At 47.3% G+C, this 14556-nt stretch overlaps 1 protein-coding gene across 4 annotated transcripts in view; it reads left to right on the top strand.

The window, feature by feature from the left end:
- The window catches only part of DPYS (dihydropyrimidinase), a 111753-nt gene extending 102309 nt beyond the window's left edge, over positions 1 to 9444 (top strand). The window contains exon 9 of one of the 4 annotated variants that reach the window (XM_051844759.3): positions 9224 to 9444. In XM_051844759.3, the coding sequence (XP_051700719.1) occupies positions 9224 to 9307 (84 nt within the window). In that variant the 3' untranslated portion in view covers positions 9308 to 9444. Of the gene's footprint in view, positions 1 to 4327; positions 4350 to 7075; positions 8466 to 9223 lie in introns of those variants that run through there. The other 3 variants (XM_051844755.3, XM_051844758.3, XM_051844757.3) reach the window with 3 other exon arrangements.
- The last annotated feature ends 5112 nt before the right edge of the window (positions 9445 to 14556 follow it).

Genomic DNA, 14556 nt, shown 5'->3' with positions numbered 1-14556 from the left:
CCAGGAGCTTCTTCCTGCTCTACCATGTGGGTGTAGGGGGCCAAGGACTTGGACCATCCTTTACTGCTCTCCCAGGCCATTAGCAAGGAGCTGGATCGGAAGTGGAACAGCTGGGACTCAAACCGATGCCCATATGGGATGTGGGCTTCACAGGCAGTGGCTTTACCTGCTTCACCACGACCCCGGCCCCACACAGAGCCATTTTAAAATAAAATTTTTTCACATACATGAGGGATTTGAGAGTGTAGGTGTGAGAAAGTTTGAAGGAAAGTGGGAGAAAGGGGAGTTTACTGTCGACAATGAAAGGTTTAGGGAGCCCAGCTGTGATGCCCCTCAGCTCCGTTCCCGGAGTTCAAAGCCGAGTCCTTCCAGCAGAGCAGAGAGGGGTACATGGTCAGAAATGACGACTGTGAGGACCCTCTGGAACCCAAACTGGTGAGCAGCAGCCTTGTTCTACGTGCATTGCTCCAGCTGAGGGTCTTCCCATCCGATTCAGCCACCACTTGGACAGGAGCCTCTGGATCACCCCTCTGTGCCATGCACTGGACCCCACCTGCCTCGGAGGCTGCCCACTTGCACTCTCTGCCCACTCTCCAGGATGACATCCTATGGAGAGGGACCCCCGCAGAGTTAGATTTGCCAGGGATAGGCTCCCCAGATCAGTATCCAAGGAACTACAGGAGGACCATCTCTGCCCCCGTTCTAGCTGTGTGGCCTTGGGAGAGTGGTTCAGCTCCTCTGAGCGTCAGATTCCGCAGCGGGAGGTGGGAACAGTCCTCACCAGTATGATAAAGTTCAGGATGTGGCTTTGAAACCTCAAATGTCAGATACAGGGAAGGGACAGCACTGAGTTTTTTGCTTTGTTTTTTAAATTTACTTCTATTTGAGAGACGGGGCAGGGGGGGAGGGGGCAAAGATAGAGTGCTCCCAACACCTCCCAAATGCCTGGGAGATGAGAACTCCAACTCCATCCAGGTCTCCCATGTGGGTGGCACTTGAGCCATCACCAGCTGCCTCCCAGGGTGCACAGCAGGCAGAAGCTGGAATCCGGAGCAGAGCTGGACTCGAACCCGCGCACTGCAATATGGGATGCGGGCGTCTCAAGTCATGTTATGTTTCCTAGTAGCTAACAGCACAGGGCTGGAAGTGCAAGCTCCGCTGAGACCGACCCCCGGGGTCCTCAAGAGGATAGGAAACTGGGGTCCGTGGGGTCAGAAGTGTGGGCTGAGGGAAAGACGAGACTGCACTCAGAGCAGCCAGCACCACGCGGAAGGGGAGTGGCGGTCGTAATGACAGTGACAGCGACTGCACATCTTCCAGGCTACACACCACTTCCGCAGTCACCGCAGGGCCCTGGAGAGGCCTGCACGGAGGCCGACCGCCCCGCCCTGTGTGCATTCGCACCCTGTTCATCACTCGGCCGGGCTCCCACTGGGTTATCACCCACACTTCCTTGGCGGGGACAGCGCCGCAGATGGCAGGGACCGTCGGAGTGGGTGAGCCGCGGGTGTGCACAGGGCACCTGCGCCTGCCCCTCCTCGCGTGCCCCACCCCCAGCCCTGCTTGCTTAGCCCTGCTCTCCTTGTTCAGTGGCTCACAGACTCCCAGGGACTCTGCCTCTGGCCAGTCTCACCACAAATCATTCTCATGTCTTGGGAAATCTTGTTCTGGGAAGGCTAGCTTTTTCCTTCCTGAAAGAACACATGCACCCCCACCAATCTATATTTCCTGCTGTGCACAGTCTGCGGAGAGCCTGGGAGGTTTACAGTTGGTGGGGAAGCGTGGACGTGGCCCTCAGGGAGCTAATGAACGCATTACAGGGAGAGGGATCTGGCGGTGATGGGGGTGCAGGCAGAGAGGCTGCACCGGCAGCGCTGCGGTTTCCAGGGAGCTCCTGGGAGGAGGGAAACCCGAGGATTGTCTTGTTGTTCTGTTTTATTTTGTTTGTAGCCAACAAAGGCCTAATGCTGCTTCACAGGTCTGATTTGTAGGCTCCTAGGCTAGTAGAATTATGCCACTGGCTTGAGTGGGACATGGACAGTGAAGGCATAGATGGTGCTTCTGTTTATTGAAATTCTTTGGAGGATGCTGACTGAACACCAAGAGGGAAGGTGAGTCAGAGTTGAGGGGTTGTGTGGGCCAAGCCTCAGAACCACAAAAGGCACCATGGTGTGCGCCATGGGACACAGGACATGGACAAGGAGCCCCCTTAAGTGAGGACTTGTGTGTTGTCACCTGGGGAAGTCGCTTAGCCTTTCTTTCTTTTTTTTTCTAAAGATTTATTTATTTATTTGAAAGGCAGAGTTACAGAGATGCAAAGGCAGAGAGAGAGCGAGATCTTCTATCCTCTGGTTCACTCCCCAGATGACTGCAATGGCTGGAGCTGGGCCAATCTGAAGCCAGGAGCCAGGAGCTTCTTCTGAGTCTCCCATGTGAGTGCAGGGGCCCAAGGACTTGGGCCATCTTCTACTGCCTTCCCAGGCCATAGCAAAGAGCTGGATCGGAAGTAGAGCAGCCAGGTCTTGAACCAGCCCATTTGGGATACTGGTACTGTAGGCGGCGGCTTTACCAGCTATGCCATGGCATGGGCCCTTGCTTAGCCTTTCCAAACCTCTCTTTCTTGATTCATGAACTGGAGACAATAGTGCCTGCTCTGCTTACCTTACTGCGTTGTCACTGTGAGCAACACATGTGAACAAGAGATTGTGAACAAAGAGCCACAAGCAAGCGAGGAGGCTAAGAGTGATACAGTTACAATATGAACGTCATGCTCAAAACGTTGGTTGCTCTGGAAGTTGATTTGTAGTGAAAGAAAATGTTGAATCGGAGAGATTGAAAAGGCAGTGGGAGATTTAGAAGTAGACTGGTGGTAGGGAGGGTGCGTTTGACCTAGCAGTTAAGATGCAGCTTGAGACTCCCACATCCTATAATAGAGTGCCTGGGTTCAAGTCCTAGCTCTGCTTCTGAGTCCAGCTTCCTGCTAATGTGCACCCTGGGAAGTAGCAGGTGATGGTTCAGGTGGTTGGGTCTCTGCCACCCACTTAAAGACCTGTATTGAGGTCCTGATTCCAGGCTTTGACCTGGCCTAGCCATTGTTGTTGCAGACATGTGGGGAATGAACCAAAATGTGTACTGAGCTCCCATCTCTCTCTCCTGAAATAAAAAAAAAATTCAAGATAGACAATGTCAATAATAGCAGAAGGGTGATTCTAAAGGGAGAGTGCCAAAGAAAGGAGAAAATAACTGGGCCCTGAACAAGAAGCTTAGTGGTGGTGATGGAGCAGGAGGAGGCCTGGCCGGGTCCCACTGGGGTAAGCCGGAGCTTTGGTTCAGTGGCGTGTAGAGAATCGGGGTTGGTTGACAGCATGCCATGAGTGTGTCCTGTGAGTCACTGTCCCGTCCCTGTGAGAAAGCCCAGCAGCAGTTGTGGGAAGAGGGAGAAGGCTCACAGAGGTGGCTGACCCGTGGTGGAGGGAGGGGCTCTGAGGATGGCGCAGAGGCCAAGAAGACCACTTCTTGAAGAGCAGGGTCCTGGACAGGGAGCCCCTTGGCTAGGAAGGGGGCCTTGCAGGCCCTGTGGAACAGGCCCAGAGCCACAGGGCAAGGGCAGGCTGATTCCCAGGAGTGGATTGCAGACTCCAATGAGTCTTTCCTTCTCCAGAGAGCAATTAGGGAGAGTGGAGGTGGGTTCCCTGTACCGCCCTCTCTGGCCTCAGAGCCTTGCCCAGTGCCAGGCATACGAAAGGCATTTAGTCCATGTTTGTTGGAGAAACCTGACAAATGAATGGTGCATGAGTCCAGTCCAATTCCAAATGCCCAACAAGCTCTGAATTTCATTCCTCTTCTGGCTCTTTTTTTCTTTCTCGTTCCAAACAGTGATGTGGATACCAGACCACTGTTCCTCCTGAGAACTCCTGACTCTAGCATGTTCCTGGTCTCCCCCCAGTGCCACCCCACCCCCTGTGGTGTATGTACACACAGCAGTGGTGTGCTAATGGCTTGTTTCTATGGCAACCTGCTTTTGTACATTGCCATTCTCAATCTGCCTCTAGTCACCGGGCAGGCATTGCTGTATCACATTCAAATTTCTAACCATGGCAGTTCCCAGTTCTGTTTACATCCTGTCCTGATACAGAATGTCTTAAATTAAGGGAACGTTGTCTTCCCAGAAATTAATTTTAAAAATGCATTAAAACACATGATGACGTGATTTTTTTTTCGATAACTAGAAATATAGAATGTATCCATAGCTTTCTTGCCAAGAAATAACTTCCCCCCTTAGTCACTGACTCTTTTTCAAAACTGTTTTCTGCACACATATGGACAGCCAGCCCCGACAAGATTCTCCAGAGTGGCATCTGGCTGCAGAAATAGCATCTGGCTCTCAAACTCTCCCGCACAACTGTGGGCTCAAACCCGCCTGGCTACTGTCACGACCGGACCGGCAGCAGCCTCAGCATTGAAGCTGAAGACCTGAACTCCACTGCAAGCAAACGCAGGAACAAGAGTCACGGCAAACGTCTGATTTGATTTTACCGTTACCGTGTCGTTTTTATCAGACTGACCTGCTTGTGCCTTCTCAGGCCCTCCTCGTGGTTCGCCTCACTTTAACAAAGATGGATCTTCTTGACTCACGCTTAGGCATCGCCTTGTTCTGTTCACAGCACACACGTTGACCACAGCCTCTTTTTACCTGGGCACCAGTAAGACTTGAAACACTCAGCTGGGGCCCACTCACACTAATACTATCCTAATACTACTAATAACGAAGATTACTGCATGTTTTCTTTCCAGGGTGAATTTGCACATCTTCTGGAAGAACTCTCTTCCATACCTGCACCATTCACAGGCAGCATGGATTGGCCCGGCCTGGGCATAGCAGCTGGTCCTGTTCCTCACCTGAGGTGCATACCCCCATTTTCGCCTTTCCACAAAGCACCATATTGACGCTAGATTAGTACCTGTCCCTCAGAAGGCCCTAGTGGCTCAGCTCCATGTATTGCTGAGGTCGTCAGTCTGGCGCCTTCCTCAATGACTAGCCTGGGAAAGATATTTTCTAAAGGGCTGATTCTGCATAAGCCATGTGGGTGATTCTTGTAGAGGAACATCCTTGTCATTTCTTCATTGTACTGGGAGGAATTGTGTCCACCACCTCACACCCCCAAGAAAAAGATATATTCAAGCCCTAGATCCCCATACTTGTGAACATAATTAGCCTTTCATATAAGTCAGGGTCAGGTTTTATAAGTCATGTAGAGATGATTTGAAGGATATAGGCAGGTGTGCATGGGTAAAGTGTAAATACTACACCATTTTATGTAAGGGACTTGTGCTTCTGTGGAATTCGGTATCCACAGGAGGGCTGGAACCAATCTCTTCTGGATGCTGAGGGATAACCACATAACCTGATTCGGGAAATGGGGTTCTTGCACATGTAATCAACTTACAATGAGGTCATACTGGATTAGGGTGGGCTCCAATCCAGTAGCTGTTGTTCTCAAGAGAGAATTTGGACACAGAGGGGAGCCTGTCATGGGAAGACAAAGGCAGAGATTGGAGTCAGACTGCCCATCAAGCAAGGAGTGCCAAGGATTGCCAACAGCGCCCAGTGGTGGAGGAGACCAGGGAGGATTTTCCCTGGAGATTTCAGAGGGAGTGTGGCCCTGCTGGCACCTTGAATTTATTTCCTGCCTTCAGAAAGGCAACAGCATACATTCTGTTGTGTTAAGCCAGTCAGTGTGGGGTTATTCGTTACAGCACACCTAAGACCAAATACACTCACCAACTGGATCACTAGGTAGAGGTGAGTGGTTAGAGTTCTCCAGAGCCTCCTAACTTCAAGACCCAACTCCCTCGGGATAAAGGGGATTTGCCCAGCTTGTTCTTTGGGTGATAACACTTTCTGTGCTTTTGAATGTGAGAAAAAAATCTTAGAGATTTCCTCATCTTCCAAAACTGCTCAGTAATCAAATAACAAAAGACACAATTCATTAGACAATATTTGAATCATTGCCTAAATGTGTGCAGGTCCTGGGTATGAATGCCTGATATTCTGGTGCGGGGCTACCTGAAAGCTTCCCCACTCAGTGCTGTAAACCATTGGACCTCCCCTCCCATGCCCATCCACTGATGTGAGCACCCCAGGTTGGCTCATGAACCTGCAAGGGCCACAGGAAATTTGGGGATTGGCTGTGAAAAGTATTGAGAATTGTAAATTCTGCCCTTGCAAAAGGCTCTGAACACAATGGTTTTAATTTGGGGAGGCCAGCGCTGTGGTGTAGTAGGCTAAGCCTCTGCCTGTGGCACCAGCATCCCACATGGGTGCTGGTTCTAGTTCCAAAAGTTCCCCTTCCCATCCAGCTCTGTGTTAATGTATCTGTGAAAGCACAGATGGCCTGCATCCACATGGGAGACCAGAAGAAGCTCCTGGCTCCTGGCTTTGGATTGGCCCAGCTCCAGCCATTTCAGCCATTAGGGAGTGAACCGGGGGGATGGAAGGTGTCTCTCTCTCTCTCTCTCTTTCTCTCTCTCTAACTCTGCCTTTCAAATAAATAGATAAACCTTAAAAAGATTAATACCCAAACTTAATTCTACCATCTAAAGATAAGATGCATTGTGATAACTGATCTGAGTGTCTGGTTGCTCTGGGAAAATTCAGCAGATCTGTAGGAAACCAAGAACTGGCTCCCTGTCGGAGGGGGCATGCACAGTCTGGCTTGCCCCTGTCCACCTGCTTAGCACCACTAATTTGTGGTTATCTCCCTGTCCCTGCAAGTCCTGGAGTTTGCAAGCCCTGGGATAGGGGAAGAGAAGCAGAGGCCTGGACTCACAGGGTGGCGGTCGGGATTATAAATTACAGAGTACTGGGAAGTGAGCAAAAGAACATGGAACAAGAAAGATCAGACAGCCGAGGTCACAGAAGCAAAAGGTCTTGTCCAAAAATCCAGGGACCAGGTATTCATCTATTTTTAGATAAAGTAACAGGATGTGGGCACCAAAAAAGAGTGGTCAGTTCCCCAACACAGCACAATGGTGATGACTTAGGCACAACATCCTCTTTCCTATTTTTAACTAGCTCACTGGAGCTGCGTCAGAGGACTTTGCTGCTGACTCATCCTGTGGAGGCATCCTTCTCTGAATTGCATAAATGCCATCTATACAAGCTGAAGAACATCTGAGAACAAAACCCCAACCTGTAGAGACTGCGGCACACAGGGCATTCTTATACATAGTGTCCCGAGGGAGCAGGGTGTCCCAGGCCACAGCTTTCATGGTTAAGTGCTGCAGAGCTGCAAAGAGAAATCATTCTTTTGTTGAAGCTCAGTTTAGACCCCTATGATTCTTTTTTGTACTTAGTGGAGATAATGTGGAGAATTACACGGAGTGTTCAGTGCAACAATTTTCTAGGTGTACAGATACCCCCGCTCCAGGAGTCGGAGAAGAGGAATCCGGAATGACAGCAGAATGTTCTCGGTGTGTTTCTAGGCAAGAAGCACCTCTGACCACGGGGAAGGACTTGGGTGTCCCTTCCTGTCCTGGAGGGCAGCCCTTCCTATTTGCTGATGAGGAAGTTCAGGTTTCAAGACGCTAGGGGGTCCCTGCTCCCACCTCCCCAGGCCTCACAACCTCTGCTGCTGCGACTGTCTCCCAACTATCACCAGCTGCATCTCTTTACCAGGGGCTTTTCCCACAACCAAGGGAACTCACCGTGCCCTTGGGGCAGTGCAGAGGTGCCAGGAACACACACCCCTCGGAAGTGGCAAATGCCAGGGGCCAGCAGGACACGGTGTCTACACCCGCAGCCCTCTCTTCAGAGGCCCAGGTTCTATGGGGAGAGAGGGAGAGAAGGAGGGAGGCAGAGAGAGAGAGAGAGAGAGAGAAAGAGAGAGCGCGAGCACACATGTGCAGGGTATGGGCTCTGGCAGGTGAATACCTAGTTAGACATTAGTAATATTGTTTTGTTGTCCATATTGGTGTGTCTGCATGTATAATGTACTTGTAGTTTGTATATGGGTGTATACACACACACACACACACACACACTGTTGGCCCTGCCTGCACATCTGTGACTTCTGCATCTGTGGATTCAACCAACCACGGAACAAAAATATTTGGAAAAAATAATTGCATCTATGTCAAACATACAAGTATACAGACTTTTTTTCTTGCTGTTTTTCCCTAAAGTATACAGTACAACAGCTGTTTACATGGAATGTGTATTTTATAGGTATTATAAGTTATCTAGGGTGATTTAAAGTATATGGAGGCTATGTGATGGTTATAAGCAAATACTATAACATTTTATATAAAGGACTTGAACATCCACAGATTTTTTTTATATACATGGAAGCTCCTGACACCAATTCCCTCCCTCCCTGACAGATAATTAAAGGATGACTGTGTTATATAAATATAATGTATATGTGTAGAATATGTGTATATAATAAATATTATGCATGATGTGCATGTGTTGTTTATGTACTTTATTATTTATAATCCTTGCTAACTTTGGAAGATGATATTGTTTTCCCTTTACAGTAGTACTATAAAGTTTCCTTTTAGAATGAACTTATCTAAGTAAAAATACTGAATAATTTAAAGAACATTTAAGTGAATGGTAGAGAAGAGCCTATACCAATATGATTAACAGTTGTGGAGGTTATGCATGAGTTGCTGAAGTTTGGGAGATCCTAACATTTTAGGGGGATTTGCTTCAGGGAAGACCAAGGCCCAGAAATAACAGAGAATATATTGGCCTTAATTCAAAGAGGACCTAAATTATGTTACAATTCAAGCCATGTCATAGCCTTGTTCTCTTATTACATTGCATGGGCTAGTCTCAGACATATTTTCTGGCCTGGATCATTCATGTGTTCATTGACCATATATTTATTAAGGATTTTATGATGTGTATTTATACAGGGTGCTATGTTGTGTTTTTATTGAGAAGCTGTGACTGGGCCGATTGCTGCGGTAGGCAGAAAGGAAATAAAATCCACAATTCCTGTACATAATAAATTTAGTGTCTAGTTTGGAAGCCGAGATAAATTAGTTATCCATATGCAAAATAAGAACTGCATGACATAAAGAGCTATAAATTCAGAGGAGTGAGCTGTTATTGTAAATGAGGGTGGCCTAGGAAGCTTTAATTTATTTGCTTTTAGAGATGAAAAATGAAAACCTGGAGGTGTTCTAGTCTGGTGTCTTCTGCTGTGTTTTTCAGCTCCCACGGGTGCATCCGGAGCACCAAGGTTCCGGGGGAGGACTCTCGTGCTCATCAACCTCTGCTCCGAGCACACACGCGTGAGAGTTTCCATGAGTGAATTAGAGAATGAAGCAGTCTGGAAGCCTCTAATGGGTCCAACTCTTCTGATTTGCAGGTTAAACAGAAATGAAATACGATTTAGCATTTCCACATGAAGTCTGTGAGAGAGCTGGCACTGTGGCTGCTCACTTAACTCCCTCCTGTCTCTTCCCACTTCAGTGTCCAGAGAACCTGAGTGGGGCCTGGGAGGGCAGAAGGAAGTGCATGGGGAGAGATCAGGAAGTGTTTTCTGACTGTGGAATTCTGGGGAGCAGGGGCATGAAGGGGAATGCAGGTGACTCTTGAAGCTTCGAGGGTAGGTAGTTTTTTTTATGATTTATTTGAGAGGCATAAACAGGGAAAGAGATCTATCATTTGTTGTCTGACTCCCCAAATGCCACCACAGCAGCCAGGGCTGGGCCAGGCTGAAGCTAGAAGCTAGGAACCCAGTCTAGGCCTGCCAGGTGGGTGGCAGGGACCCACATTGTTGAGTTGTCACCTGCTGCATCCCAGGGTCTGCATTAGCAGGAAGCTGGAGTCAGGACTGGAACCAGGAATTGAACCTCGAGTTTCTTATTTGGAGCATGGGACTTGAACCACTGGTTAAAATGGCTGCTCCGGGAAAGATCTTTTTGGGTAAAAGGAGGGCTTAGACAGGGGGAGTGTGAGTACTAAGGTGGGGAAGTAGACAAGGATCACATGAATGGCTTCCTGGGAAATGTGAACTCACTAGGACTCAGATCCAGCTGGCTGGCAGGTGACGCAGGAAAGCCTCACGTTAGGGGGCAGCAGATGGAGTAACGTGCTCAGACCCTGCCTCCGAGCACACCGTGGACAGGTTGCTCTGCCTCTCTGTGCCTCCGCTCCCTGGTCTACAGAACAACACTAGCGTCCGCAACACTGGATTAAGTGAAATAATACACGAAAAGCCGATGCCTGGCCCCTGCCAAGGGCTCACCACATAATCACTATTATGATGAACTGAATGGAATCAAGAGAGGGCGGGCCTTGGCTAAGTTGTTTGATAGCAGTCCCAGAATTAGAAACCAGTTCCTGCAATTTTTAATTCAATGTCCTTCCTTTCATCACTTCTTATGTTTTAAAACAGCGTATTATTATTTATTTTCTAGGCTATATTAGCATTTCCACTCACAAGACATAGTGTTCTTACTGTTTCAGTACAAACATACTTGCTCAGTGGTTTCCTTTAGCAAAAACAATTTTGATTGATTTCATTCACGCCCTAATTAATATATCACATTTACAGTGAATGCACCGCTTACTTTGAAAAAACCAGATTTTTCAATTTCCAGGTCTTCAGCCCCTGCCATTGCAGTCTGACTCCAAACTGTAAGAAATTATATCTGACATTTAGAATGGAATAACTATTCTGATTGCTTCTTTGTGTCTGTGGAAAAAACAGCATTTATTTTGACCAAATGTTATCTTTTCCCCTTTTCATCAAATAAATCATACTCATGACCCGAGAGCTTCTGCTGTTCTTTACGATTCATTGGCCAACCGTGAAGGAACAAACAAATCGAGTGCTGAACCTTGGGTGGCAGCCATTGGAGAGTCTCTCCAGAGACTGCCGTCTCCCCGGGAATCAGAGACCCCAGGGAGGGCAGCCTCCTCAGTTCCACTCTTAAGTGAGAGACGGAGCTCAGGGAGATGAAGTGGCCTGCAATGCCGTACTGCTACTAAGTGGCAAAGAGGGATTTGGGACCCCATTTTCTCCAGAGTCCCTGTGGCCTTACAGCTTGCATTAGAAGTCTTCCTGAGTTATCAGGTGTTGGCAACTCACAGCCCGCAGGCCACATCTGGCTGGTTGTTTGTTTCTGCAAATGAAGTTTTATTGGAACACAGTCATGCTCGCAGGCTTGCCTCTTGTCTGTAGCTGCTTTCCCGCCACACTAGCAGAGCTGAGTACTTGCACCAGGGACCCGATGACGGCAATGCCTGAAATATTTACCATCTGGTCCTTCACAGAAAACTTTGCCAAACCCTAATGCATATCAGGTCTGCTTGAAATTTTCATTCTTCTGCTCTTTTTTTTTGTGTCCAACCCAATTGTCAAAATTGCAGAAAGTCAGGCTGGGCAGGGAACAATGGGAGAGAAGAAAGAGGAAAGAAAAAGCTAACACTGACTTACCGAACTTGGGATAGGAAGAGCTCTACAGGAGACTATGAAGTATCCCATATGTCATCTTATTTAATTCTTAAGAAAGATGCTGTGAGATTGATACTTTAACTCCCATGTTATAAATGAGAAAACTGAGACTCAAAGAGGTAAGGACTAATGATGACCACAACTAGGATTTGGATCCAGCCTTTCCCATTCTAAAATAACTCTATTCTATCATGTGATTTTCATAGCCAAGGTTACCATCCATTTTTTTAGAAATGTGATATACCATCTTCTAAATTTTGAATTAAAACTAACGTTTGGTACCAAGATATATTTAATAAATAATGAGCCGCAGGTTGAATTTGTCTAATTCATAGTGTCATCATGCTTTCATTTTCGTTTGAGTGCTCATTTGTGTAAGTGGATGGCTTGGACCGCAGGAGATGAGAACAATATGTTTCTCGACACACAATTAGCATTTTACATTATTGAAGAAATTTAATAGCTCGGCAGCAGGCAGAATGGAAGCCCTGTGTGTATGTACACATGATGAATTGCATAGATACCATGTAAATGTGTTTTTATTTAGTCAACAATTCCTCTCTCCAAGGCTTGCTGCAATTCTCTTAGTGGTTACCAAGGTTACCTCATCACCTGAATCACTCATGAAGAACCACAAAACACAGATTGCCAGAATTCCTCTGGCCGTCATGGCTAAGTCTAAGTTTAGCTTTGGGAACCTGTAATTTTACTTTATTTTTTAACCTCTACAGGTGAGTCTGATGACCCATCAGCTTTGGGAACAACTACTCTAGAATGAGCAGGTGGGCAAGGGCTGCACCTTTGTCCCTGTCCTTCCTGGTCTTCCTTGATGTCCTCTTGCTGCTCTGTGTCTGCACTACCTGGGACAGAGGCAGGGCGGAGCCATCTCACCCTCCACGCCGAGTACCTCCTCAGCATCCAGCAAACCGGCAGGAACACTGCCTGCCTTACCTGTGGTCATCGTGGTCACCAGTACTTTCTTTCTGAAATTGCCTTTCTCGCTTTGCATTTACGCAAATACCCCCCAATAACAGATCCAAATCTGATTTCTTCTGCTTGCTGGGTATGCAAATGAGGCTCATGGATATCCGGAATGTAAATGGTAAGAGGTGATTATCTTCTACACCCTATTATTCATCTCCTTTTCCTTTCCTGCTTTTAAAAATGTCATTGCAGCCACCATGGATTAATACAAAAAGGGGCTTCGAACTCTGAAAATTTGAAAGCCTCAGCCGCTTATTCACTTTTTAATTAAAAATATTTTATTTTATTTATTTCAGAGACAAAGAGAGCTCTCATCTGCTGTTCACTCCTCCAAGTGGCTGGGCCAAAGTGGGGGCAGGGCAGAACTATGAACGGGAAACGTAATCTTGTTCTCTCACATGAGTGGCAGGGACCCAGGTACTTGAGCCATCACCTGCTGCCTCCTGGGTGTGCAGCTGGAATCAGAAGCAGAGTCAGGACTCAAACGCAGGCACCACAGCTTGGGATGCAGGGGTCCCAAGAAGCATCTTCACTCTGTATCAAATGCCCACCCTAGTAACTCGTTACTTTAAAACTTTGCTTCTCACTGTGCGTGTGTGGAGGGAATATAGTAGCTTAAAATCATAGGCTTGTAAATACGTATGTGTTCATTGTTTCAGCCAATTCTCTCTTCTACAGTACAAATAATTGACCTCAAAGATCCTCATTACTTCTTGGGAATCACTATTACCGAGTCTGGGTGAAAAATCTAGTTCTTACTTCCTCAGCGTGAGGTGTGTATTTTGGTGTCTTATGTAAATTAGGATAAAAATCTGTGATGTGTGAGGACTTCAACATATCCCACATTGTGACTATGATTGCTTAGCTCCTAAAAGAGAAAGCAGAGATTTAGAATCTAAGACATGGAAGGACATTTAACATCTCACGTAGAACGATGAAAGTGATCTGCTGGGAAGGTGTGTAGAATGACGATGGATTCCTCCCAGAGAGAAACGCAGCTGACAGCAAGGATGGAGTCAAGCGGGGCATCAGAATGACACCTGAAAGACCCCGCAAATTGGGATGTGTGAGATGAGGAACAGTGCTTTAGAGTCACTAAATTAGCGTGAGAAAAGGAAGCTTTATGAAATTACCTAGAGCAGGATCTGTCTGCCTTCAGAAGATTAACAGAGCACATTTCACACTACGTGGATCAAGAAACTTAACTAACCGTTCGTTTAAACAGAAAGTGGGGACACAAGCTGCAATGGAATGAGCATCTTCATGTCCGAATTAGACTGGCCCCAATGAGCAAATCCAAGCCTTCTTTTCAAGGTCGTCTTTTGTGACAGCACCTCCTGGCCAATCTGTCCTTCCAGTGGGAAGGACACTTCAGATGGAGGCCAAATGTGCCAACAGATGAAGACAGCGGGTCCTATGAGCTGCCGAGAGTCATCAGAGAACAGTTGAGATGCCCGTGTCTGGTATCAGAGAGCCTGGGTTTGGTTCCTGGCTCTGACTTCTGACTCGAGCTTCCTGCTAAAGCAGACCTTGGAAGGTATTGTTGATGGCTCAAGTCATTGGGTCCCTGCCATGTATATGGGAGACCTGGATGGAGTTCCTGGCTCCTGGCTTCAGCATGGCATTCGGAGAGTGAGCCAATAGATGAGAACTGTCTGTGTCTCTCCGCCTCTGAAATAAATAAATTAAAACACAATAATTGGAAATAACAGTGATTATGCTGCTTCAAAAAGGTAGATTCTAATGAAAGGAAATTAAGACACCTTTACCACCCCTTCTAGCCCTATTCTTACAGAGAAGAGAGGTAAACTGGGCATTGTAACAAGTGAGGCACGGAACCCAGCCATGGCCCCCTAAAGGCACGGCCTGCTCCACCCATGGCACTCACCTGAAGTTCCTACATATTTTCATTGCTTGTGTAACATCTGCTTGACCCCCGACCACCTTGGAAGTGCTCAAAGAAGGGACAAAGGTGGGCTTCTGGGCACCACTGGTGCTTTCTGGGTGGCTCTGTCCAATGTTTGTGGAGATGCAGGTGATATTATCAAGTAAATAAGTAGGTGAGTTAACAAATAGAATTTAGAACACAGAGGCATCC

This window comes from Oryctolagus cuniculus, chromosome 6 (assembly GCF_051225735.1).
Source record: "Oryctolagus cuniculus isolate XC-2025 breed Fujian yellow rabbit chromosome 6, ASM5122573v1, whole genome shotgun sequence".
Classification (NCBI taxonomy): domain Eukaryota; kingdom Metazoa; phylum Chordata; class Mammalia; order Lagomorpha; family Leporidae; genus Oryctolagus; species Oryctolagus cuniculus.
Note: the sequence above shows the minus strand (reverse complement) of the source record. Positions and strands in the feature narration are given on the sequence as shown.